Raw genomic sequence first — 27,642 nt, 5'->3', positions numbered from 1 at the left:
TTAACTTTGGGTTCTCAATATTTTTATTTCTGACAATTAGGAAAAGCTTATATGTCCTCAAAATGTAGAGCTAGGGTGTTCAGCTTCATATTCCTTAGGAAAACGTAGACCTAGGACGTACAGCTTCAAGGCTCAAAAGTAGAGCTGGGACGTACAGCTTCCTGCTCCTTAGCAACTCTGTCCTATGTTCCTCGTCATCTCATCTCTGCAGCTGAGCTGCTGCGGTCATTAAACAGTTCTTACAAGATCTTACAGAGTTTGTGCACACACATTTGACAGGCAATAAAGAACAACAAGAACATATGTTTCAAGAAGTCCTCATCATTTTATTTATCAAAGAAGACAACTGAGGCATTTCTAGACTTACAGTATATTTGATATAAAAATAAGGATTTCTCCAAAATATACACCAAAATACAAAGTATAGGATAAAAAATACAGAGGAACATCATATTTCTGTCACCCAAAACAAGAGCTTGTGGTCTCCTCCAACTGCACACAGTGGGAGTGTTCTATGCCAGGAAAGACCAGATCCGACGGCCACAGAACCAGTGAGGATGGGCTGGAAATATGTGAAGAATTGAAGAAGCACAGTGAATTCTTAAAAAAAGGAAACCACCGTATTTCTTTATTTCTTTTTTTTTTTTTAGAAATGTATTTTACATTTATAACTGCTTGGTAAGTGTTGATGAAATAATTGTCATTTACAGTAAGGGACTTTACTTATTAAGCTACGATCCCCTAGAGTCAGAGACAGTGTCACAGAGCAGAGATCTGAACGGTGCAACATGTGAGCAGACGTTCAGACGACAGGACAGGTGCTCCCCTGTAAGAACTATGTGGAGAAAGTGAGCTGCAAAGCGGTGGGCTCTTACAAGTTAGAAATGGGACTGGAGAGATAGCTCAGTGGCTGAGGGCCCTTTTTGAGCCCCACACGGCTGTTCTCCATCACCCCAACCCCAGTGCTAGGGATCCAATGCCCTTTTCTGAGCTTCGCAGGCACCAGGCATGCATGTGGCGCACACATGCAGGTAAAACACTCACACACATAAAATAAGGTAAGAGACTATTGTTGTAATAGAAGCATAATATGATAAAATACAAATTATCTACTTGCACCTGACTTGAATGAAAACCTACACCACCTATGAATAGTGGTACAGTCCAGAGTCAACTATCTCTGTAGTCTACACAAACCAAGTAAACAAAATCAATATGCTTAAATGAAAGATAAAATACACATAGAACAGATGAAGTATGATTTTTACATTAATTCTGAAGAAAAATAATCTGTTGCTACTGGTGATCAAAATATTAAAAAAAACTTTCTTTTAAGCAGAGAGCAGACATAGTATCTTTAGTTACTAATTGCAAATTTGGGAGCTATGGATAGAAAATCAAATATCCAGTTTAAAAAAACACCTACCCACAAATGCCATGAAACATTTTATATTACCTGAGAGTGTCCTAAATGGTGAATCTGAAACTGGCTTGTCATTTTGCCAGGATACCCAGTGGTAGCAAATAAGTTTTCGCTGATTGCAGACCACCTAAGAAACAAGAGGGCAAAACCATAAGCACTGCCCTGCAGGCAATTATAAGTTTGTCTGAAGAAGGCGACATCTGTGCAAAAGCAGTCACTTCATAATTCCACATCTGTCAACACGGCTTCCCAGGTAGACTCCCAGCTTATTTAGTTGTGAATGGCTCCCTTTTCTGGATATTCGCTGACTGCTCACTTCGAGCTCAGGACTGCGTTCTACCATCACACAAGGTCAGCACAGTCTCCACAGACGGAGACACAAGGCATCAGCCATGTATGGACATTCTGAAGGTCAAAACAGCTATGATCTGTCACATGGGTGCTGAGATCAAACCTAGATTCTCTGGAAGAACCGCCAGTATTCCTAACTGCTGAGTCATCTCCAGCCCACTCACTGTCATTTCTCTTAAACTCATGTGATACCCTTGTGTTTCGGTCACTTGGGATGGCATAACCACTCAGACTATTCAAGTCTTCAAGGTACTGAGGGAAATCTCTCCATTTCCCTAAGTCAGCGAATGCTAGTGGAGACACGAGAGATGACTGTCGGTGTTGTGAAGAAGGCAGAGGAAAACAATTCTTTGACATGAAATATCTGGTGCAGACACTCTTGACTCTTCAACAGCGCCCGTCCTCCGTCCATGCAACTACCCCTCAGCACTGCTGTGACAGGCCCAGCTCTAGGAGGTGAGCTGTGACTGCTGAAGTCACCACCGCCATTCCCACAAGTATGGGCGCACTCCATTTTCTCCTGTGATCGCAGGCAACGCTGCAGCAGACTAAGATATCAGCCAGAGGACCACATCCAATACCTTCTGCTAGTCTCCTTCCCACTGCCTGCAGGCAGCGTGTCTCACTGAGCCAGAAGCTCACCATTCCTTATAGGCTGGCAGGCCAGTGAGCAGGGATCCACCTGTGCTGGGGAGGGGCTGGAGATTGGAACTCAGGTCTCAATGCCTGCATGATAAGGGTCCTTACCCACCGCACAGCCTCCCTAGCAATGTCTGGGTTTTTAATGACATTGAAGACCTGCTAAGAGCAGGTGACTCTAATTAATCACACTGAGCAGGTGATTCTCACTCTCCGGAGAAGGGGAACATCTTTAGAGTTCTCACAAAGCACACATAGTCATTGAGTTAAAAACATGCATTTGCTCATATCTCTGAAATTTTGGTTATCTGATAATCTATAGAATTTTTTAAAAATATAATTTATTTTTATGTGCACTGGTGTTTTGCCTGCATGTCTGTCTGTGTGAGGGAGTCAGAAGTCCTGGCACTGGAGTTACAGGCAGGTGTGAGCCACCACGTGGGTGATGAGATTTGAACTTGGGTCCTCTGGAAGAGCAGCCTGCACTCTCAACTGCTAAGCCATCTCTCCAGCCCCTAATCTATGGAATTCTAAGACTATGATGAATATATTTCACTTTTAATAATAATGGAGTCTCCATGATCTTATTAGGGGTATTTCAGACTTGATTTAAAACAAACAAACAAAAAAACCCCAGCAAATTTCAAATGTCTCAGTGTTTTCAGTCTGGTTATATGCTTTTTTTTTTTAATTATTTAAGACTGCTAATGACTATATAATGGAATAAAATGACAAAAAGCAAGACATTAAGTGAAAAAACAAAACTAAACTTCAGCAAGTTAAAGAGTCATACTAGCCGGCATGATATTCTTAAAATACAGTGACATTCTCATGCAAACACGGTCTGTGTACAGTGACATTCTCATGCAAACACGGTCTGTGTACAGTGACATTCTCATGCAAACACGGGTCTGTGTGTACAGTGACATTCTCATGCAAACACGGGTCTGTGTGTACAGTGACATTCTCATGCAAACACGGTCTGTGTACAGTGACATTCTCATGCAAACACGGGTCTGTGTGTACAGTGACATTCTCATGCAAACACGGTCTATGTGTACAGTGACATTCTCATGCAAACACGGGTCTGTGTACAGTGACATTCTCATGCAAACACGGTCTGTGTACAGTGACATTCTCATTCAAACACGGGTCTATGTGTACAGTGACATTCTCATGCAAACACGGTCTGTGTACAGTGACATTCTCATGCAAACACGGGTCTGTGTGTACACAGTGATATTCTCATGCAAACACGGGTCTGTGTGTACAGTGACATTCTCATGCAAACACGGGTCTGTGTGTACAGTGACATTCTCATGCAAACACGGTCTGTGTACAGTGACATTCTCATGCAAACACGAGTCTGTGTGTACAGTGACATTCTCATGCAAACACGGGTCTGTGTGTACACAGTGACATTCTCATGCAAACACGGGTCTGTGTGTACACAGTGACATTCTCATGCAAACACGGTCTGTGTACAGTGACATTCTCATGCAAACACGGTCTGTGTACAGTGACATTCTCATGCAAACACGGTCTGTGTACAGTGACATTCTCATGCAAACACGGTCTGTGTACAGTGACATTCTCATGCAAACACGGGTCTGTGTGTACAGTGACATTCTCATGCAAACACGGGTCTGTGTGTACAGTGACATTCTCATGCAAACACGGTCTGTGTACACTGTATTTATCAGGAAAGAACAATGCTAAGGTGGTACTGGAAGACTGGCTACACGTTTTCTGTGAACGATTATTTTCTAAGTGTTTGAAAAAGTAGATTTCCCACTTGCTTAAAGCAAAAAACTAAGCAACTATGTAGTAGGAAAAGCAAGATAACCCTTATAAAGCGAGCAGACAAAGCAGACCAACCCCTCCAAACTCTAATGCAAAAGGGAGGGTCGAGGAATTCTGGCAGTGGCATACCACTAAATCAAGGATTCACACAACTCCAACAAAAGAGAACATTACCTAAACAGGTGTGCTCGGTCCGTGTGAACAGGTCTCGTCTCTTGAGGGTAACTGCGAAACAAGAGTTTGCATTTTGAAATTATGTGTTAAACTCAAGAAGACAAACTTAAACAAAGGTCTTAAAGGTGTTTTTTTTCCCTTTGGAGTCCAGTAAATTTAAGGTGCAACAAAATTCCAAGTGAGCCCTCAATTGGAAATAGATAGAAACCAACAGACATGACTTAGAATCACCCTAGGGCACCGCAGGGTCAGCGTTTTTCTCTTCTAACATTCCCAGACCTCCTGTCCTTCTACAGGAGAGCCTTGTTTTCAAGGAGGCCTGTATGTATAAGAATGGCCCAATGGGTTATTTAACAACGTATTTATGTAATGTAACAGTAGATATACTAAATAACTACCTGGACCGAGTGATGTCCCAAATTATCCAATCATTTCCTGCAACAGCACCGACTTTGAAGGTGTTTTTCAAGCACCAGTGTGCTGACATTAACGGTGTCTGTTCTGATTGAAGAGATAAAATTGCCTGTTGGGCCATTAGATCATAAAACCGGATTGTTCCATTCTTTTCGGCAACCATCAGCTGTAACACACGAGGGAAGAAGGGAACTCCATGTTATCTCATTAGCTAAATCTAAGGAGAGGTTCAATGTCATAAAAATAAACACGCACACACAAATACACACACACATACACACACATATCACAAACAGAAGGCAGATGCCTAAGAAATGAGAGGCTATATAAAAGTATCAATACAAAAACATTCCAGAGGAAATTGGCAAAAACACACAAAAAAGTTAAATTAAATTTTAGGGTATCATCTTTGTCACTGGGTCTTCCCCCTTCACAAGTACAGGCACTATACTTGCGTGTTTGCTAAGGGAAAGCTGAGTTTCAGATAATAACCTTAAAGGCTTCCTCGGGGTGCCAGCATACACTCATTCCAGGAGAATGAAGAAGAAAATGAGCCGTCTGCTTTCCTTCCAAGTTCCAAATCCTAATAAAAAGAGTTTGATGTTAAATATTCTTGATACATCACTACCAAAAAAGTGAAACCCTGACAAATGTCATCAAAGCCATTACCTACAGATTATTACATACACTTGTATTTGATAAACATCTTTGAGAAAATGAAAATACTGTTGTTAACAATGTCAAGTTGACATAAAGAGTTTAAGTTTCACCATGCTCAATTATGGAAACAAAGACATATATTTTCTAATTAATCTAACATAATAACTAATTATTTATGTGTCCACTGCAAGCAAAATCAATGTTTCGAGGCCATTAATCTGGTTGCATGCCTACTTCAGTCATTTCAATTAATAATTATTCCTATCAGTGGTGCTCACACACACACACACACACACACACACACACACACACACACACGCGCGCAATCTCTATACACAAGCCTTTCCATTTTCAAAATAATGAAGTAAATATGAAGTGATAGGAATTTAGTGCATAGCCATTTTCCATGACGCTTATTCCTTCCACCTTGGGCATGCCTCATCTCATAGCATTTTGGTCTGGCTGACTTTTCTAATGTTTTCTCCCCAGAGCTGGACATGCTTAACAGTTACCAGATTAAAGATCGGTTAAAGAAACAGGCACTCGGTTCTTTCTACCGTCTATCAATAAGCACCAGCCTACTCAAAAATAAGGCTCTTCTTCTCAGCAGCTTTTTGAGACTGGGTTTCTCTGTGTAACAGCCCTAGCTGCCCTGGAACCAGCTCGTGTAGACCAGGTTGGCTTCAGACTCAGAGATCCGCCTGCCTCTGCCTCCCAAGTTCTGGGATTAAAGGTGTGCGCCACCACACCCCAGGTCTCAGTGTCAGAAATCTCAGGCAGGGCACACAGTCCTCACCCAGTCACTGTCCACTGTGCAGACTGGACTAACATGGCGGGAGACAGACGCCTGAGGGTCGGGGTGGCCAAGCGCCTCCAGCGTGCTGGTCTTGGTGGGCACATGCACAGCTAAGGGTGCAACTCAATGGACTGTGTGATGGCACACGAGGCCCGGGACCCATCCTCAGCAACCTCATCAAAACCGGTAATCAAGAGCAGGAGTTCTCCCCGTTCTGTGTAGGTTTTATAGTTTCTACTTGCTTTAGGACTCTGGAGGAGTCTGTAAAAATTGAGGAATGTAAAGTAGGGAAAGTTTATGTGAAAAGTATAGGATGTCAAATTTGAAATGCCATAGTAACATATAAACTAGCACACGTATGTTTCAGGATCACCTACTTGATTAAATATTAGAAGCACATCTTTTCTTTTACCAAAAGATACTTTTCATTTCTTTTAACTATATGAAGTAGACAGCTCTGGTTTAACTGAAGAAGCAAATCACCAAGAGTTTAAACTCTTTTCCTTCAATACCTAGGATGAGATTGGACTTAAGGCAACTAAATCTTTCTCCTCTGTTACCATTTCCATAATGAAGTATTGGGCTAACAAATATTTTATCACTACTGGAATAGCAGAAATCTGTCTTCTCAACTCAATGAGTCTCATTGGGGGTGGACTAAAACATCCATTCTTTTGATTTTATTTTAAAATGAATTTGATTTTTGTTGGCTATTATATAAATTGAGCAAATTCATGCCAAAATATTTTCATGGTTCCCCCCTCTTCAAATAAAAAAGACAAAAGAGGTGAAAAATAGAGAGACAGTTGTGAAAATTAGTCAATTAACTAAGTATATTGTGGTCTAATGAACCAAATTTTAGTCTAATTTCAGCAGTATTTTATCCAGATCAGAACCTGATGATCCTTTTAAAAAAAGGGGAGCTAGTTCAAGCATGAGGAGGGTCATATGGATTATATTTCAGAGGACTAGGATACAATGATTTATGGTTTGTAATTATACACTGATTCAATAATTCCCAAATGTTGCATAATCTCAGTACTAAGTATGCAAAATACAACAAATTGGACTAAAATAAGTTATCCTAACTAAATTAGCTGCAGATGGTACAATTTAAGTTGTTATGTCTTATTTCCCTTTTTGATAGATTCCGTAATTAAGCCCTCTGAAATTCTTTTGTGGCGCTCAACTCATTTTCTATCTTTACCAAATATATTAAGTACATCTGATCATGTTGCACTTCATTTTCTAGTGTGAAATATATCATATACACAAATGGTAGATGAATCTTAAGCACATAAAACAGAATACACTCCGAGAGCAGCAGCTCAATCTAAAGCATCCCCAACCACCCCACACCACCCACAACGCTCTTTTCTAGCTGTTTCCTCACTCCCTGTCAAGGTAAAAAGTCACCATTATGACTTCTAATGAGGTGGCTTACTTTTCAGCAGCATAAAGACAACACCACATTGTGCACTTTTGTTCTGGCTTCTTTTACCGCTGCCATGTCCCGTGAGAATGCTGTTATAATCTCTCCACTCGTTTCAGAGTTCCCCGTTCAGCACACAGCCACACACACACTGCCACAGACGTTCAGACTGTAATCTCCTAGTCCATGTCCCCCCTGGTGCCTACAGACCTCCATGTGACACCCCCAGCCCCTCTGCAGCACACAGTCATTCCCACAATCCCTACTGTCTGCTCAGTACATGCCTATGCATGGGACTGGTGGATCAAGTTTACAAATGGGTTTAACTTTGGCAAGACAGACATTTGCCAAACAGCTTTCCGGGTGAGTGACACTCTGCTTTGTTCTTCCTTCACTCACGTCTATAATCACCACCATAAAAAGGTAAAATTCTCATTTTAGTGCTAATAAAAATACATCACTGGTCTGAATGTCAAAAGCTGCAGATTTCCAGATGATCTTCTTTCGTCAGACTGGTTTCATTTCTAAGATTATGACTTTTTATTTTAAATTGTGTGTGGTGCCTGTAGATGCTACAAGCATCAGGTTTCTCTAAAGCTAGAGTTGCAGGTGGTTTTGAGCATCCTAGGCGCTAAGAACCAAACCTGTTCTCTACGAGAACTGTCCTCTACAAAGCCATTATGAACCCTTCACCGTTCAGTCATCTCTCTAGGCCCGAAGACCGAGTTCTTAAATTATTGTTCTTTCCTGTATTTGATGTCATTTCCCTGATGGATACATTTGGACAACTTTTAAGGCGTCTTTATCCTTGTTTTTCTTTGTTGTTTGTCAATTTGACACAAGTTAGTTATCTGGGAAGAGAAGCCGGTGCCTCCACCCAGATTGACTATAGGCAAATCCACTGATGTTTCCTTGATTAATGACTGATGTGGGTGAGCCCAGCTATTCTGAGTTGTGTAAGAAAGCAGGATGAGCAATCCACGGGGAGTAAGGCAGTTAAGCGCCATTCCTCCATGGCGTCTGCTTTTGTTCTCGACTCAAGGTTCCTGCCTTGAGTTCCTACCATGACTTTCTCAATGAGGAGAACGTGAGGGCTCAAGCTTTTCTTTCCAAGTTGCTTCTGGCTATGGTGCTCTATCACTGCAACAGAAACCCTGCCTGAGACAGCAGAGGCAAAATCTGCAGCAGATCCCTGCTGATAGTTCTTCCTATTCCCCCCACCCCCTCCCTGCTCTAAAATCACAGGAGAAAGCTGTTTCCGAATGTCTTCTAATGCCCAACTGCAGTATGCTCACCAAGATGGATCGTAAGTGCTCTGTCCAGCAAAGCGCTGCTTGCATGTGACTTGAAACCTTATTAGTTTAATTAATTATGTAAACTGACAACACATGAAAATAAAAGAGCTATTTCAATGAAATGAACTTGATGGCAACGAATTAATATTAAAAAATCTAAATTAGGTGTGTGAGACAAGCAAGCACCAAACAAACAAACAAAAAACCATCAAATATTGATGAATTATAAACTTTTTAAAACCATGCTGTTTACACTGTAGATATTTTATTATGGTAGTTGCTCATAAAACAACAAGAGAGAGACAGACAAGAGAGGGAGAGAGAGAATATGAGGAAATACACACAAAAGCAAAAATGTCCCAATGGCAATCAATGGATTAATAACCTAAGACAAAGGGCTTTGCTCTGCTATCAAATGAATCTTCATACATGTGTTGGATATTAAAATGAGTAGCAGGCATGATTTTAAGATAGTTTCCCAGCTTTCTGCTTTTCTAAAACTCACTGGTATAGCCCATACCAGACAGGAGGGCTTCCCATAAGAAGACATTGAAATCTGAAAATCTAGGTCTTAATAATTCCAAATTTATTTGAGTTCAACAATGTGTTCATAATATTTTTCAAAAAAGCGGGCACACTAGAGAACGAGAAAAGTTTTAGTCGGGGAGCAGGCTCTCCCCATCTCTGTGGCAGAGCACCTGCCGCCACGTCTAAGGCTTGGGTCGGATCTCCCGCGCCTCAAAGGGAAAACAAACAAGCATTCTCAGTACACATAGGCAGACTCACGGAAAGAAACAGACAGTTCATAAAATATGGTGTGAATGTCGCCAGGTTAAACTACTGGGGCCGACAGCAGAAAGCTATGCGAAGTGGACAGGTACATGAATGTGAATGCTCGCAGTTAAATACCAGAGGCACAGGGATGAAGCCAATCTCCAGTGAACCACAGGCACTGGAGAGTGGATGCTAGAGCACCATCTTTAAAGAGAAAGACAACAGCAGTCTTCACCCAACGTGAACTCTAACAAAGAATTTCCCATTCAATACCATCCTGTAAGTAGAAGTCAGATTTAACTGTAACATGGAGGAATCAAAACTTAACTGGGCCAAGTTTGTGAATTATACTTACTTTAGTTTTTCTAGTAAAACCATTGCCTTATTTTAGTCTGAGAGCTTTTCAACAGAATGTAAAATTTCCTTACCATATAGTATGAAAATATAATTGTCATGTAATTAATTAAAAGATCCAACAAATTGTGTGTTGGCACGAGATACCATAGTATTTCCAAGGACCTTTTCAATTGACAACTGGTGGTGGGTAGTCTGTCTGAGAACTCTAGAGGAATCTCATGCATAACACACTGTTCTTTTATTTGTTTATTCTGTTTCAGTTGGCAGCTCACTGTCTGCTAGAAAGTGTGTCAGAGAAGGACATTTCTGCTAGCAAATGTTTTCAAACAACAGACAAAAGAAAGGATGCATGACATTAGGTGACGCATCTGTACCCATTAAAGCCAAAATACAAACCACAGAATTTCTAAAAAACATGACTAGATCACATGAGTTGGTGTGCTGATTAATTACATAGAAAAGAACAAAAGTAATGGGTAGAGATACAGTCGTAAGGACGAGAAGGCACTATACGCTGTCCTTGTGTGCAAGAATGGGACTGCCCGTGTTGACAGGAAATATATTTTGTTCAATTTGTTGTGACAGCAGAATGAAGATTTTCCTTCTTAATTATGAATCATCAAGCAACTGAGGTTGGACGAGTAGAGAAAGGACTTAAGTGTGTCACATATCTGGCTTTAGGGCAAAGTTCAGAGGTGTGTAGTGGTACTTCATCTGTATTTTAATAAATAAAACTTGCCTGAAGATCAGAGAGTAAAACAGCCCCACTGGTCAGCCTTACGACTAGGTAATGATTAACACACACCTTTAATCCCAGTAACCACACTGGTTGCCATAAGAACCAGGTTGCCTTTCAATCCCAGTGGTGCATTCTTTTAGCTCCAGCCCTAGAGAGGATTACAGACAGGAGGAGACAGCCCTCAGGCTCAGTCTCATTCTGAGATTCCTGGAGGCAGGATCGCCATTTCAGACTGAGGTTGAGGTTAGAGTCAAGTGCCCTGTTTTGCTTTTCTGACCTTCAGGTTGAACCCCAATTTTACTCCGTGAGCTTTTATTAACTGTGCTTCCGAGGTGGGACTCTAATAATTAAAAGCCCAATTCTAGGAATTAAATCTTTACAACTTTTGTTAGTTAATAGCTTGGACTATAGAAAAGTTTGACAGCTATGTAAAGCCTTAGAAGTAGAGGTAACCAGGTCTACAAAGGGAGTCCCCAGGACAGACAGGGCAACTGAGAGACCCTGGAAAACCCGTCCCGCTGTGGTTTGAATGCAGACTGTCCTCTTTGAAACACTAGGAAATGAGACCTGGACTCTTGAGATGCCACCAGCCTGACAACTGGATTTCAACTCCTGAGATTCCCGTGGTGGAAATGAGAAAACAACTCCTGTAAGTTCTCCTCTGACCTCTACACGCACACCCCCTGGTATATTTGAGCCCACACACGCATAAGTAAATAAATTCTAATTTAAGAAAAAAAGTAGAGACAACTAAATAGTACGATAATTTGAAGCAAGGATTTTTCAAAGGGTATGTCAATATATGTCATTTTCAAATACACTCTGAAATTAACATTAGAACTGATTTTTACCTTTTTATAATACTGATGTGTACTAAGCAAGCAGTATCAAAAACTTTAGTATGCATGCAACATTAATGATGAAAAAACTTTGCTAGTCACAGAATGAGAATTAAAAGATTAAAAATGAGAACTGTCTATGTTTCTACTTTATCTTTCATTAGTATTAATTCATTCACTGAATTAATAAAGATATGCAAATGTGATTCAGTTTATAGTGTATTTATTTCCTGAAATCTTTAGTCATAACATAACAATGAACAATCCTGATTTTGCTCTATGTTGGGAATTATTAGGCATTTCCTATGTGGTCTTCAATAATGATTATTCTTAAAGAAATGCTATACTGGCCCATCTTCAGAAGGCTTAGTTTCCCCTTTGATACTTCCATCAAGGGCATTTTTTTGTTTGTTTGTTTGTTTGTTTTTGGTTTTGGCTTTTCGAGACAGGGTTTCTCCTCTGTAGCTTTGGAGCCTTTCTGGAACAAGCTCTTGTAGACCAGGCAGGCCTTGAACTCACAGAGATCTGCCTGCCCTGCCCCGAGTGCTAGGATTAAAGGCGTGCGCCACCACTGCTAAGGGTAATCTAAAATATCTCACATATTTTATGGTTCCAACTGAAGAGAGGGAGTAGAGAAACTTCATATTAGTAATGGATCCTAAGAGACTTTCCAATGTATGTAAATAGACCGCCTATGGCAAGAGCTTGCTAGTGTGTGGTACATGCTTCTCTTATAACAGCCGTTTGAAGACTATACAATTCAGTGGACATCTTAGGGCATCATTTAGTATTCTTAACCAGTTATTTGGTCATACCTGTAAAAACAAACAACAAAAACGAGGGGCTACATACAGAGATGGCCCAGCACAACTGTTCCTGCAGAGAACCCGAGTTCATCTCCCAGCGCCCACTTCAGATGGCTCACAATTCCCTGTAATCCAGTTCCACGAATCTAATGCCATTTCCTCTGGAGGCACTGCACTGCGTATGCAAATCCCCAACCCCACGAATACACAAAATTAAAAATAATATGAGTTTTAAATCAGTCTCATCTTGTAAGGAAAAGCTGTATCCTACCCGTCTCCCACTCCTAGCCAGAACAAGAGAGCTTTAATACTCCATGTTTTAGAGAGAAAGTGAATGGTATATTACATGCCTCATATACATTAGTCTTAAACTAAGAATCCCCTCATTTGCTAAAGTCAATTATTCCTTCATGAATTTTATCCAATATTTTTAAAGGCTAAGGGGTAAGGAGGAGAAAAGGTTCTTTCTGACATCTTTTGTAATTACAGTGAGCACCGAGTCTATCCCTTTTGTATCACTCAGAGTACAAAGTGGTGTCTGCACTAACGTGTTTAATATGTGTTGACGCGACTTGTTCTTACAGAATGACACTGTCTCTAATATCCAAGAACATATGTGATTTGGTACTGACTAGGAATGGGATGTTCATTAATAAATTTTTAAAGTAATAAGCTTAACTCATCAATCACTTAAACACAGGCTGGAGCTGGTTCTCCAGCTAAGAGAATGCACTGTTCTTGCAGAGGAGTGGATTTGACTCCCAGGACTCAGACTGGCCGTTCACAATCCCTCCCCTGTAACTTGAACCTCAGGATCTGAAGCCCTCTCCAGCCCTCCACTGGTATCCACGTGTACGTGGAGAAGCACTTATTTACACATCAGTAACTTCAAAATGAAACAATGGAAACCAGCTAAACACATGCCAGGAGAGGAGTGGAGAGTTGTCAGGAGGACTCTCTGCAGAGGTCAAGCACAGCAGCATGAGGCCCTTGGTACAATGTGGGCCCCGCCCCCCCTTTTTTTTAAATATTTGTTGAGAAAGGGTCTTGGTATGTAGCCTTGGCTGTCCTGTTACTCAAGTAGCTCTTGAAGGTTTCAAACTCAATCTCCCAAGTGACCAATACAGGTGTGTGCCACCACGTGGGAGCCCACAAGTGACTCAGTTTCCATCTGGGGTCCTTGTTGACTTAAAAAGTCATTTGAGTTCAAGCTTGCCTGCTCTGCCTGCTCCAGTATCCTTGAGAGCTGTGTGAATGTTCTGACTAAGTCCACAGAAAAGAGCATTTTGCCCACGAGTAACAACACATTATCTAAACCACAGGCTGGTGAATGCCAGCGACTGCACATTCAGATAGAGAGAGCAACTGCTTGCGGCTAGTGGGACTCACATGGTAGACAGCGAGCCCGCGTGCGCTTTCTCCCCAGGACGTTCTGTCTTCTGCCCTTAATCTGTATAAAGACAAGTTCTGAAACTCTGCGCATTTGGCGTTGGCCAACAGACCTCCCAGATCTGTCCTGTGTTTCTGTTTCAGTTTCTTTTATCTGCTGTCTCCTTAGCCTCGCACCTCCCTCCAGGTGCTCAGGCTGACTCATCGGCAGGCTCCAACACCACCACACCTGAATTTGACAGGTTTTTTTTGGCATAGTTTTTGCAAAGTTCAATTTATTTAAAGGACTTACTCTGAATTCACACTTGTTTTAACTTTTAAAAATGTCTTTTCTTCCAAAAGATGGTGGTAATAGAGTGTGAGAGATCTTTAAGTTTTTTTTAATACTCGTTAAAAATTTGTTAATTCTCATATTGGGAGAATTTAACTAGTTTACAAGAAAAACTGAAAAAAAAAAAAAAACCAAACCAAAAGAAACCCAAACAAAGAAACAAACAAAAATAAGCACGCTCTCAGTCTAATCTAAGGAAAACACAGTGTTGCACGAGAGGAGGTCGGCAGGCCCGTGACAGGATGGAGCCACCGGGAAGCCTGTGTAAGCATCACCACCTACTCCGTGGCATCTACCACTGTTTTAGAATCACCAGGAACAGGAGATAAAGGTCCAGCTAGATCTCTCTTACCCCCAAACAAAACCTCCAGTGCAGGAAAGAGTTACCTTTAATTGAACTGTTGGCCAAATAGAAACCACCAAACAATCCAGGATATTGTCAAGGTTATTGGTTGCTCTCCAAAAACTGATGGTAACGCCCTATTGCTGGAGAGAACACCAACAAGGCTAATCATGTCAGTGGTGACGTGGAGAAGTAGAGCTGATGCCTACAGAGAGTCATCACTGACACTGACTCATTCATGGCAATGTAAGGAACTCTGCCTACTCCCAGAGAAAGGCAAACACCAGCCCAGCTGCATACCTTTGATCTACAATGGTGGTCTGCCTTCAAGACAGGCTGGGGCAATCGTGGAACAACCAACTGCTCTGATGGATTTAAGGACCACCCCATGAGATGGAAGCCTAGAACCTGAGACTAGATAGTCCATGTACTGGGGAAACACATCCCACTGTTCTGCCGAGGGAACACAGCAATAAAATGACTCCTAATGGCCTCCTGCTGTTCTCAAAGATCAGTGTCTTGCTCAGCCATCATCAGAGACACTGCCTCCTTCAACAGATGGGAGTACAGAGATCCACAGCTACACAACGTGCAGAGAATGAGAGACCTTGAGCACAGTCTTGTGTCTCCATAAAAATCTCTCTCCTCACAGCTTAGAGAACTCTGTGGAATAAGAGGTGAAAGATTGTATAGGGATAGAAGACAGCAAGGAAAAAAGGCTTCTAGACACAACAGGACGGACACACGTGAATAGACCAGCAGCATGCACAAGGCCAGGTCCCAGAACTGATGTGTGTGTGTGTGTGTGAACACAGTCCCCACCCCTAAACCAAAAAGTTTTCTCCAGCTGATAGCTACTCACAAAGGAGTCTCACTGCATACAAACCACACTTGAGGGCAGGTCCCAGGCCCAACAGCAGACGCTAGAACAAAATGAGCCAATCGTGTTTTATAATGGTTTTGGTCTCACCATGCTTTGCTTAGACATTTTCTGTCTCTCTATTTATATATTTTAATGGTTTATTTTAAGTATATTATTAAATATACATAAAATATTATTTATATATTATATATCACACATAAAATGATATATAAATAAGCATATTACTACAGTAAATATAATTATAAAATGTAATTAATATGCTTTAATATATATTTGTGTACCATACAGGTAATATAGCAAGCAACCCTAATCAGTATATATTTCCTTTTCAATAACAAAAAGGAAAAGCAAACAAATGGCTAAAATTAAGGCAAAGCAGAAGAGAAGCCCTGGAGGAACGGTCGCAGACTATGGCATGCGCCCAGCTGCAGTCGCTATGCACAGGTTCCTCCTTGGCTGGCAAAGACATTCATTTCTTCTCCTTTCAGGCTTAATTATTCTATTTTTAAAAAACTCATATTTATCTATTTATTGTGGTGTTTTATATGCATGCATGTCTGTGTGAGGGGGTTAGATCCCCTGGAACTGGAGTTACAGGCAGTTTGTGAGCTGCCATGTGGGTGCTGGGAATTGAATCTGGGTCCTCTGGAAGAACAGCCAGTGCTCTGATAGGTTTCATTATTCCATTCATTATTTGATTTGATTAGAAAATCATATTTCATAGAACCAAATTATCAAAATTTATTTCTACTTTCCTATTACTTTAAAAGATGTTTATTATTTAGGTCTTATACAAACGGGTTAGTAAATAAAATACTTGGGGACTTAGGTTTTATGCCTACAAACCTTTCATGTCCCTCACAAGGAAATTTTAGCAGGTAGTACAGAGATACAATAGCCTATAGCTAACTATGCCTTTGGAAATGTAAGCTACATAAAGACAAACTGTTTAAGAAGCAGCTGGCACACCGACCTGCAGTGTGAAGACTCCATGTTTAGACGCCATACACATCTATGTGCACGGACAAACACAGGGCTGAAAGCGCAGTCAGTGGACTCTGCTCAGGGCCCCCTCACTGACTCCCCCAGTTTACCCTGCACCCTTCAGCTCATTTCTACCTATACCATTGCTTTGCATTTTCATTATTTTTGATATTCTACAGCTTTGAGCATTATCAAAATGTTACACTCATCCTATCCATTCTGTACTGGGAAAGGAACCCGTGGGGGACATACATCATACTGAAGTGTATCCACTGAAACAGACTTTAGGATTTGTCAAATTACTCAAGTTTCCTTCTTAGGCAGCATATGAGATTCACAGTTCACTAATAAACAGTAACCTATCTTTTGTGATGTAAGAAATAACTTCACAATATGATAGGAGACTTATATTATCCTTCTGAGCTTGCCCAGTATTGGAGACTTTAATTCAGTGGTATATATAGGCTTATAGATCCATCCATACATATTTATAGGGTTACAAATATGCAGATCCAGAAGAGGACAAAACTACTGATGAACCAGCAAGAGGAGCCCACTAACTGTATGAAAACTTAATTTATTGGTTTTGGAATATTTGTGCCTTGTCTACAATTTAAATAAAATAGGTTTCATTTATGATACTGCATGATATTACAATTTCCTAATTTTTAAAATGTTCATTAAACTACGACGACAACTCACAAATGTGGCTGAAACAGGCAACGCACCTGCAGGTGTGGTCGTCACTCACGCTGGCGATCTCATGGCCTTCCTTGGGATGGAACACCAAGTCATTGATGAAATCTGAATGGCCCTCCAAAACCTGGGAGAGAAAGACCATTAGGGAAGCACGGCCACAGTCTACAATAACCCTATATAATGTTTCCACTTTGTAATTTTTCCCTCCTTTTTTTTTCTTTTAAGGTTTTTCAAGACAGGGTTTCTCTGTGCAGTTCTAACTGTCCTTGAATGCTGTAGACCAGGCTGGCCTTGAACTCAGAGTTCTATCTGCTTCTGCCTCCTGCGTGCTGGGATTAAAGGTGTGCACCACCACAGCCCAGAATACTTCTTCTCTATAAATATATTTTAAGGAAGCTGCCATTTTAACAGTATGTTTTACATAGCCACTTTCCTAGAAAGTTGCATAGGAAAGAAGTCAATCATTCAACACACAGTCTTTCTTTGCTAGTATGTATTCCTTATAGAAACATATTAATTTTTTTTAACTGCGTCTGTTCTCATTGCATCTCTGTGCTCTGTTATTACATAAAGCTCAAATAAAAATTGAAGTTGTAAAAACATTTTGGGCTTCCTGAGACAGGGTCCTTCCAGGCTTCTTCTCGTGGATCTGTGGCTTTACACACTACAACCACCTAGCAAATATACACAATGTCAAGTTCACCTCTACTGTTTGCAGTTGTTTGTTCAATGTGAATGACAGCACTGGAGACAGCTAACACTACAAGCTCATAGCCACAACCAACACTAAAAGTCCTCCTCTGGCCCTTGAGGGAACAAATGGGAACTTGCAATGACCATTATTATTCTAAAAGAAAGTACAATTTCAATTCATCACGAGAGCTACTTACTATTAATAGAATATATCTATATCTCTTTATATAGACACACACCACACGACTTACTATGTATAAAGCATTAGTCTGAAGGTCTTACACGAATTAGCTCATTCAGTATCCACAAGCCAGAGGCAGGTACTAGACCCCAAACTTTATCAGTACGAGCAGAGTCGCCAGGAAGAGTAGAGTCCCTGCAGGCAGGACTGAGCTTTGAAGGCAGAGAGTGTGACTCTGGAATCTACTGTCTTTGTTCTTTTGTTTTTTTGTTTTTTTGTTTTTCTTTTTTCTTTTTTTTTGGTTTTTCGAGACAGGGTTTCTCTGCAGCTTTTTTAGAGCCTGTCCTGGAACTAGCTCTTGTAGACCAGGCTGGCCTTGAACTCACAGAGATCCGCCTGCCTCTGCCTCCCGAGTGCTGGGATTAAAGGCGTGCGCCACCACCGCCCGGCTCTGTTTGTTTTTTTTTAAACTTTCTTTTTATTTATTCTTTGTGTTTTTTACATCAAGCCTCTTGATTACACCCATCTCCCCTGAAAATAATATAAAATAAAAACTTAGAGAAAAAAAAAGGGGGAAAAATAGGGGGCGGGGGGTCTCATCATGGAAGCTGCAGTGTGACACAGGGAGTCACACGGTGAACTTTATCCATACATTTTTACACGCAGGCATTCAGTTCCAAGAACCACGGGTCTGGTTCGAGGCCCCTTTCCTCTGCTGCACTATCAATGCTGGGCCCTCGCTGGGGCTCCTCCTGGACATCCCGCTGCACCCGGTGCTGCTGCACCTATTTTCCTAAGGAGATCTGCGTTTAGATTTCTAAAATTCAACTTAAAACTTTTCCGCCTTTATTGAGGCTTCCTACATTTATTTAAGGAGTATGTTCATGCTGTAAAGATGATAGCAACAGAGCTGGCCTACCCACAGCAAGTTGTTAGATATAGTTGTCTCACTTTCCTTTTGTGTATGTGGGAACACCTAGGACCTATGCCCTTAGCAAATTTCTAGAATGCTGCATATATTTTTCATTTTGTAGTTATCAATGCATACATCATGCTCATTCTCCTTTCCCCACCACTCTGCCACCCTGCCTGGGCTACTGTGCACTCAACGTTTGCCTTATTCCACCCTTACTACATCCACATGTAACCCCTCTCTTGCTGGCTGTTCCTAGCATCTCTAAGTGTTATGTTTACTAACTAGCTCCTTTTAACAGTCCAGCTACTAGGGTGTGTAATACAGTAAATGAAACTTAAATTGAAGACTTTGGAGAGAGGGCGAAGACCTTCCCCGAGAGTGCTGGCACCAGGTGTAAAATGGTCCCAGGAAGAACCAGTGCTGCTTGTCAGCCCACCTTCACTTCTGGCTGGTGCCTGTTCTTTGCTGACATCAGACTGCCCATGCACCAAGACCACTGGTACTGCTGACTTCTAACTTCTCTGACCCAACAGCAACAACGTTCCCAGCCCCTTCAGCGCGCAGACTGCCACTGCTGGATGACCCAGTTCCTATCAGTAATGCCAGTCAAGCTAGTAAGTCCACTTTTATAATATGTGTTCATTCTACTGCTTTTGTTCCTCTAAAGAATTCTTGATTAATTCAATAGCTATTAAAAGGTCATTTTAAATCATAAGTATAATTTAATAAGCAAAGAAAATGAACATACTTTAACATATCAATTTATTGTAGTTGTTAATATACCTTATATTCATTTTTATCTTGAAGATCTGAAGTAAATAATCTAATCTTCATATCAGCAGCTGAAGTACAAAATCTGAAGAAAAAAAAACCAAACAAACCCATTTTTAGCATTTGGAAATTAAAGGTTTCTCCCTATGCCACCTTGGCTTCTAAGTCAATTAAACTCATGATGCTTTCTGGGATCAGTGGTGGTTGGGGGCAGGGGTTACTGCTGTTTGCACTACAAATATTACAGCCATTAAAGAAAGTAGGAGACAAATCCAATGTCTGGAACACATAAAATCTTAGTACAGTCTGGATTTGTGTCTCCAACTATAAACACAGAATTTCATGTTAAGTTGGCACGGAATGCCTCGCATTCTCTACCGTTCTCTGAGTTTTTGCTACTTTAGCGTTTACAAGTCATCCTTTAAGAAAAGCAGACAACCTCAGAGATGTGAACCAAGATGAGTAATCTGTTCTCAGCTACTGTGAATGAAAAACAAGCAGGATCAGAAGGGCAGCGAGTCAGGAGAGGACAACAAACAAACACACAGCACACTGCGTTACCAACGAGAACTTCTTAAATATAAACTAAAACTCGACAGTGAGATTCTAAGTCATACCTTAGCCATTTACAGAGCCCACTATGTAGTCACAAAGAAAATTCTATTTATTTCAAAATACACTTAAAAAATAAAGCAAAAATAGATCATATTGTATATAATCATATACAATTATATACAAGTCAGGGTACCAACTTGTTGGCTTCTCTTAGCTCTACTGGATGAAGAACTGTCTTGAGGAAGATATTAAATATATAAATATTAATAAAAGCTAATGAATGAACAAGTCTGTGTTTAACTTTTCTCTGCTGCCACAGAAAAGCACGAGGTCTCCACATAGTAATCCTAATTATGAAGCACTTGCTTGGAGAGTCTTAAAACCACCAGGCAGGTCCACGTTTGTCACCACTCATGAAGAACACGGACACATCTACGTAACACAACATGGCTTTCTTTCTTCATTATCAAAGCACAAGGGCAACACTGAGCAGACAGGACACCGGCGTGGCTGAGGAACCACTGTGCCAGTGTTTGGTTTGATGAAGTAGTTACAATTCTCAGTGTACTTTCAAACTGCTTGTCAGATGGTCTGGTCTGAATTTTACTTCTATATTTTTTAAAGTAGTTGCCAACAAACATAGATGCTGCCAAAAAGTGATGACATGAACGGCCGTGAAGCACAGAATATTTGTCTCCGGAAAGATGGGATTTACAAAGTCTAGTTAAAAACAAAACAAAACAAACAGAAAAAAAAAAAAACCCAAAACAGGCCAGTAAAGAGACATGATCAAATTCTTAAGTTGAATGTCAGATTGCAACTCTATGTACTCCATGTAAAATCTGGAAGGTAACGTTGATGTACTTACTCTTTATCATCAGCTTGACTGAATTTAGAATTATCACTGAAACAAATTCATGGGCACGACTGAAGGTACCATGAAGGACCATCAAATAAGCATGGCTCCTTTCCCATCACGACACCAACGTCACACAGTGCGATGACCACGGTGTTCCACTCTCTAAGTCACTCTGAGCACATTAACATCTGCGGCACTAATGTGACTAATGACATCCAAAGCCGTACACCAGCATCTGTACCCATGCACACACACACACACACACACACTGCACAAAAGTACACGCACTTACCAAAACTTTATAAGACTGTACTTAAAATATTTTTATCTTAGTTATGTGTACATGCGTGTGCTGGTATGTAGGTATGTGTTGGTGCCTGTGGAAGTCAGTGGTATCAGATCCCCTGGAGCAGGAGCTGCAGGTGCCTGCCAGTCCTCTGAGAACTGAACTTGGGTTCTCTGCAAAAGCAGCATATGCTCTCAACCCCTGAGCCATCCTTTGGCTCATTAAACTATACTACTAAGAGCTCACGGTTTCATTTGATATAAGTTGTCCCCTAATTAAAATTTTAAGTTACTTCAATAATAGCTAACTTAAACTTATTAAATACTTTTTTCCCAAAAGCCAAATCTTTAGGCTTTGTCATTTATAGGAACCAAAACCAGGGATTTGTAACACACCTTAAATAACCTAATAAAGTTTTAGCACACATCAATACTTGATTTTTCCCAAAAGTAATTCTTATTTTTTAAAAAATACTTTCATCGGAACTGAAGCCCATTGACCAAATTAGTGATTTATGTTCTCCTAAAAATGAGAATATGACCTTGGTTCACATTTGGGGTCAGAAAGGCTATACTATTGTTTCAAAAAATGTTACTTTAACAAAGTAGCACTTTGCTGTTTTTATAATTATTTTGTGTGTGCTTGTACACACAATGGCGGTGTGTGTGGGTCAGCGGACAACTTGAGGGAGCTGATTAGCTTTCCTTCCATCTGACGGCTTCTGCAAATTGAAGTCAGGGAGTTAGGTTTGGTGGCAAGTACGTTTACTTACTGTGCAATCTTGCTGGCTCTTAAATTGTACTTTAATGCAAAAGTGCAGACTCTGTGATGACTTTGAACAATGCTAATGAAACTCAGGTAAAGAGATTCATGGTTGGGACCAAACACATGGTCAAGGCAATGGCCACAGTCACAAATCTAAATTGCAGAGACGATATGTAAAATTATTAAATAACAGCGAATATCTAATCAGCCAATAGGCAGGGGGCACGGGGTCACTAGTTGCGAAGGCCATCAGTAACACTGCATGGGAATGTCGGAACTTACTTGATCACTGGAGGCAGGGAATCTAGCTTGGTTTCTGGGCTCCAGGCTATACCATCAACTCGGACTCCATGGTGAAATGTCCGTAGTGTTTTGTATTGAATTCCTTCAATGTCTGCTTCTTCCTCCTAAATGTATACAGTAAATGTTTTAATATGAAGACAAACGGTGCTCTGAATTTCATCTTAATCAAAATTTAATGGAGGTATGCATATGTTTCTGAAGAGTGTAGAAGAAAACTAGATATTGAGAGCATACTAGTTTATGGGATTAAAAGGAATATTGGGGGCTTGAGATGTAGCTTTAGTGTCTGTCTAACATACAAGGCCCTAGGTTTAATTACTGGGGCTTGAGATGGAGTTTTAGTGTTTGATTAATATGTACATGGTCCCAGGTTTGATCCCTAGCACCCCTGGGGGAGGGCAAAAGAAATGTAAATGAACAAACAAAAACAGTTGTTAAGCCTCAGTTACAAAATAAGACAAAATACCTCTTAGGTAAAACAAAGCAGTAAATATGTTACTTTACCTAGGAGACCGAACATTACCTAACAACTTTTTCAAAAATGAGACGGTATACGTAGCTTATCAACTGATAGACAACTGAACATATACTTGAGTTTTTAGCTATGTGGAAGACGCTCTGGATGACAGTTCAAGCTTCCACATCAGTGCTAATTTTCAGTGATATAGATGTATAAGATGCTGCAATTCACCTGTCCCACTAGAAGCCGTGGGCGGTGACTATAAAGGTATACTGGTTCAGAATTCTGGCACATAATGATTATACTACATAGAAAATAGCGAATTGGCCACAAAAAATTCCAAGCACAGTTCCTGGGAGAAAGAAAGGCAATGAGGGAAGACACTTCAGGGTCTTCCAAAATAGCTGCTAATCTCCCAGTTCTTAGACTTACAAGAATCTATTTTATGCATTTCTTTACACACTTCAGAGAACATTCTCACTTGTGTACTTGTGCTGAATCCCAGCAGATGTACTGGTTTTCCCAGGACAGCTTCTGAGATCGTAGCAAAGTCACTGCCCAGGCATCTTCCCCATGTCTTTTAAATTCAAACACCATTTGCAAGTAACTTTAAATTTCAGGTAAACTTAACGAAAAGATTTTCCACTAATCGAAGAGATGAACAGAAATACACTTAGTGGGAAAAGGTACCTGACAAGTTTTATTACTTCATAATTTGTGTGCATTACAACCGCTCAGCTAGCAGCCCACTCGCAGCTGACTGCAGTCTGACTTAGCTCTATTTTTCCATACTTGACAAATCTAAAAACGAATTTTCATATAAAAACACACATTATTTTGCTGCTGTAATGAGAGTGATGAAAAGCAGGTCCTGTATTTGTCACTCAAATTAGATATGGAATCACTGAGCGGCCAGAGGCATGGTGAGATCACGGGGCTGCACAGACTGAGCTTTATGGATCACCAGGAAGCCTTGCCCTGCCCTGGCACGACTGTCTCTTACTGAGCCAGCCGATGAAAGGAGCAATGTGTGTGGTATAGACAGAGATGAATGCTACCTCTGGTTCGGTCCGGGGTGTAGGCAGTATTGTATAGGCAGGAAATTAGAGCCTTTGGAAAACTTGCTGTAATAGAAATGGTTACACAAGGCTCCAGCCATGTGAGGCTGAGGAACAGCTCAGTCGGTGGAAGGGCTATTAAAGGATCTGAAAGTGGTAGGCTTTCTACCACACCCATTTAGAGCCACAGACAGAGTCTCAGTAAATTAAGGCTGGTGTATCTGATGCAACTCTTATTTAGTGCTTTCATTTTTATTGAAACATCTGAAAAAATATTAAAAAAGAATAGCTCTCTGAACACTTCCAATATGAAAGAAAGGGCTGCTTTGGGAGAAGCAGATTCAGCAGTAGATAGAGCTCTTAGCATTAAGCCACAGTGTCTCCACGTAAATTCTACTTAATGCCCTAGTTCTGCTTCTGGAAGTGTAGAGAATAAGCTTAGTTTAGTGATGGCAACTCTGCTATAGCCATCTCTACTAGGTGAACACATTGAGCATAATTCAGCGCCAGTCTTGGAACAACAAGTGCAAACAAATGGAGGTGAATGCTCCAGACTTTGCCAGTCCACACCAGTCTATGAGTTTTAGACAATTCTGAGAAGGCTCTGACACCTGTTTTCAAATATGCTATCTCCTTTTAATCAGAGTACAATGCTGAGAAATAAAGATTATTATATAAAACATTATCAATTTATAGAGAACTGTGCTGTAAGATGAGGTAGCTAGTAGCCACATAGAACCGGAAACATTTGAAATGCAGCCAGCATGTATACTTACTTTATAAGGTATACAATACATACGAAGATCTCTATTAACATATCAACTATAATCATATTATTTTTTACTGACTTATTATATTGATTACATACGAAGTATTTTAGTTACCTTAGTAAAATGTTGAAAGTTAATCCGACCTTTTATTTTTATTGTCTGGGAATGTGTGTATATGTGCACAAGCTGAAGCCAGAGGACAGCGTTTAGGGTTGGTTCTTTGTTCCCACCACATGGATTGCAGGAATTGACCTTAGGTCACAAGGCTTGGCAAGAAAGTGCCTTCCCCACTGAACTATCTCATGACCCTACTTTTATGTTATTACCGTAACATTTAAACTTATATTTGTGGCTCATATTCTAACTGGATAGTATTGAATTAGCTCTGCTTGGCTCCCCATTGTGTTGACTCAGGTTAATATTCAGGTGGCTAAAATTTCTAAGTCCTAATTCTCCCTTCCCAGTTCTAAGTCTATTGTCTTAAGACTTATAGTCTTCTTTATTAAATTTTTGCTTGTTTGACTTGGTCCAATCTGTTAAACAATGTTTGGATCTGAACACAAGAGTTTGGCACACAAGTGGAACTCAATAAATACTTGTTAAATGAAGTTGGTTGTCCAAAGGATTAAGGTATCTTTGTTTCATTTTCTCCACAAAAACAATGTACTTGCCTAAACCAACGTTCTCATTCAAGCCCAACTAGAGACGTCTTTATTACTCAAGAGCGAACGAGCTGCGAAACTTTATCCTCATTTGGTCATTTACAGATGAGGCTTTTACAAGAGTACTGATTTAAGAATCTCTTTGGGGATAAGGTCTTTACCAATTTTTATTTCTGAGTTTCCTGGCCCTTAGTACTCACGCATTTGGACAAATGTCTAACAATCAACAAGTCTACCATTTCGACCCGCATTTCTGGATCCTTCTGGGGACGGCATGAGATTCTGAAATGCTTCTGCTGAAACTCCAAACTTTCTGGACTCAGCCTTTCCTGATAATCTTATTGTTTCTGACAGGCATGGGGAAACTGGTTCCATTTATATAAATTTTCTTACAAGGTTTGAAATTGGGTGATACCACACTTAAAGGTTCTAGGCTGAGAGAATGGGAATGTTCAATAGCATCTGAGCAGATACACGAGAACTGTAATTTCTTTTCAGTCTCCAAGGGCAAACTAATGAAAATAAATCCTTCAGAACATTTGAACTATTGATTTAATTTCAATAGACGCAGAATGGGTTGACGGAAGGAAAGAACAGGGTTTAGAAAGATCTAAATCTTGTTCTCATTTCATAGTTATGTAATCCCCTAAACACCTTTGAGACGGTTGGAATGGAAAGGCCGGTGGCACTCAGCTCTATCTCTAATGTGTTCACTACGGGCTAGGAAAACGGAAAGCCCTACTGTTTCCCCAGACAACGTGGAAGACGGACTTTGTCACTCTCACAGATCTGAGGACCAACAAAGACAAACACTTCGTGCGCCGCCCTTCTCGTTGTCCTTTCTCCTATTTTCTTGTCTTCTCCTAATTTTTTTCCTTTCTCTCTTTCTTCCAGTATTTCCTAACTGAATTTAAATGAGAAGTAAATATATTTATCAGTATTCGGAAACACAATTCTACGTCTGCATCTATTAATTCAGAAAGCACTGACAGTAATTAGGGGAAACACAATCCACCATATGCTTTTCTGCGGGTTAGTGGCCCACATTAGAGAAAGTTTTTAATAAACCTTCCTTAAGACAATGCTACATTATTTGGCTAAATCACATGACTTGTGATTCTGACAGTCCAGTTGAACTTAGGTCAAGGGTCATAAAAATACAGTTCTGTAAACATTACTTTGGTAAACAAAGAATTGCAGAAATTCCAGAGGGTTGAATCCTCCTTGCTGAGTGTTTCCTATACGTAACCTCGGTTTCCTGTGAGAAAACATGGTATGGGGTCTCTTAGAAGCAATTTTCCTTTAATGATCAAATATGAGAGCACAGCTGTCACTATAGCCCCACTCGACCACAACTAAAACTCACACACGGGTTACAATGCGTCAAACGTCCTATGCGAAACTTACATGCACTCACTCCCTACCCCCACAAACCGCGCTGGACATCATAGTCCTCACATCTAGAGAAGAGACGTTAATTATCTAATGAAGGTTTAATAAGTCAATGTCTAGGCAATGTGGCTCCAGAGTTCAGAGCTACGAACTGCCTGCTGTACAGGCAATCGCACACTTTGCTCTTCTACTTGTACACTGTGGATACAGAAAGTGTGAAATCAAATCCATAGGAAAGACGAATGTTACAGATGCTACAGATTCTTTCAAAGAAATTTTCTTTAGAATTTCAACGTAACCCTGTTTCCTATAACACATTATAACGCAGGGAAATTGAACGGGACTGCATTTAATTGGACTTTTTAATACATGTAAATACATGTGTGTGTGTTCAGTTGCATCATACCCTTTATGAACATATAATTTTACCATCTACGTAATGTGTACACAAGTCTCAATCATTACGACCGGGAGAGCCTTTCTCTGTGGATCGTCAAGTCATTTTTTTTTCTTATATTAAGTGCAACACACTTCTAAAGTTTAGCCTTGGTTTGTGTATTTTGCTATTGATAAAATATCTCCACCATCACTCCTTGCAGTCTGTAGACTAACCTGAAACGTGCACATGCCAATGACCACGTAATTACTGCCACCATACGCAATTAGGTTTCCCGAGTCCCCACTCTCAAAGGGATTAAACTCTACCACATGGACATAGTCTTCACAGTCCACGGTGTAGGTGGCATTTCTTGTCGCATCCTGCTTCATCTTGGATGAAGTTGTGAGGACCAAACAGCCTTCGATTGTCGCGAAACTGGGGGCCAGAAACAAAATGGAACA

General features: G+C 40.5%; 1 protein-coding gene across 1 annotated transcript; it reads right to left on the bottom strand.

Annotated features, from left to right (window-relative positions):
• Nucleotides 1-301: 301 nt before the first annotated feature.
• Nup37 (nucleoporin 37) lies at nt 302-27,642 on the bottom strand. Its single transcript, XM_038315010.1, has 9 exons — nt 27,415-27,642; nt 22,440-22,564; nt 19,705-19,777; nt 17,161-17,255; nt 5,297-5,387; nt 4,789-4,970; nt 4,391-4,441; nt 1,457-1,550; nt 302-562 (listed from the first exon to the last, which is right to left on the bottom strand). The coding sequence occupies exons 1-9, from the start codon at nt 27,568-27,570 to the stop codon at nt 449-451; spliced, it is 981 nt and encodes a 326-aa protein (XP_038170938.1). The 5' UTR covers nt 27,571-27,642; the 3' UTR covers nt 302-448.

This window comes from Arvicola amphibius, chromosome 17 (genome assembly GCF_903992535.2).
Source record: "Arvicola amphibius chromosome 17, mArvAmp1.2, whole genome shotgun sequence".
Lineage (NCBI taxonomy): Eukaryota > Metazoa > Chordata > Mammalia > Rodentia > Cricetidae > Arvicola > Arvicola amphibius.
The sequence above is the reverse complement of the archived record's forward strand: the minus strand, read 5'-3'. Positions and strand labels throughout refer to the sequence as shown.

Coding starts and splice junctions, on each gene's coding strand:
- Nup37 (XM_038315010.1), bottom strand. CDS start 27,570: ATGAAGCAGGATGCGACAAGAAATGCCACCTACACCGTGGACTGTGAA. Junction 19,778..22,439: donor TCCCTGCCTCCAGTGATCAA/GTAAGTTCCGAC, acceptor TTTTTTCTTCAG/ATTTTGTACTTCAGCTGCTG. Junction 17,256..19,704: donor AAGATAAAAATGAATATAAG/GTATATTAACAA, acceptor TTTCTCTCCCAG/GTTTTGGAGGGCCATTCAGA.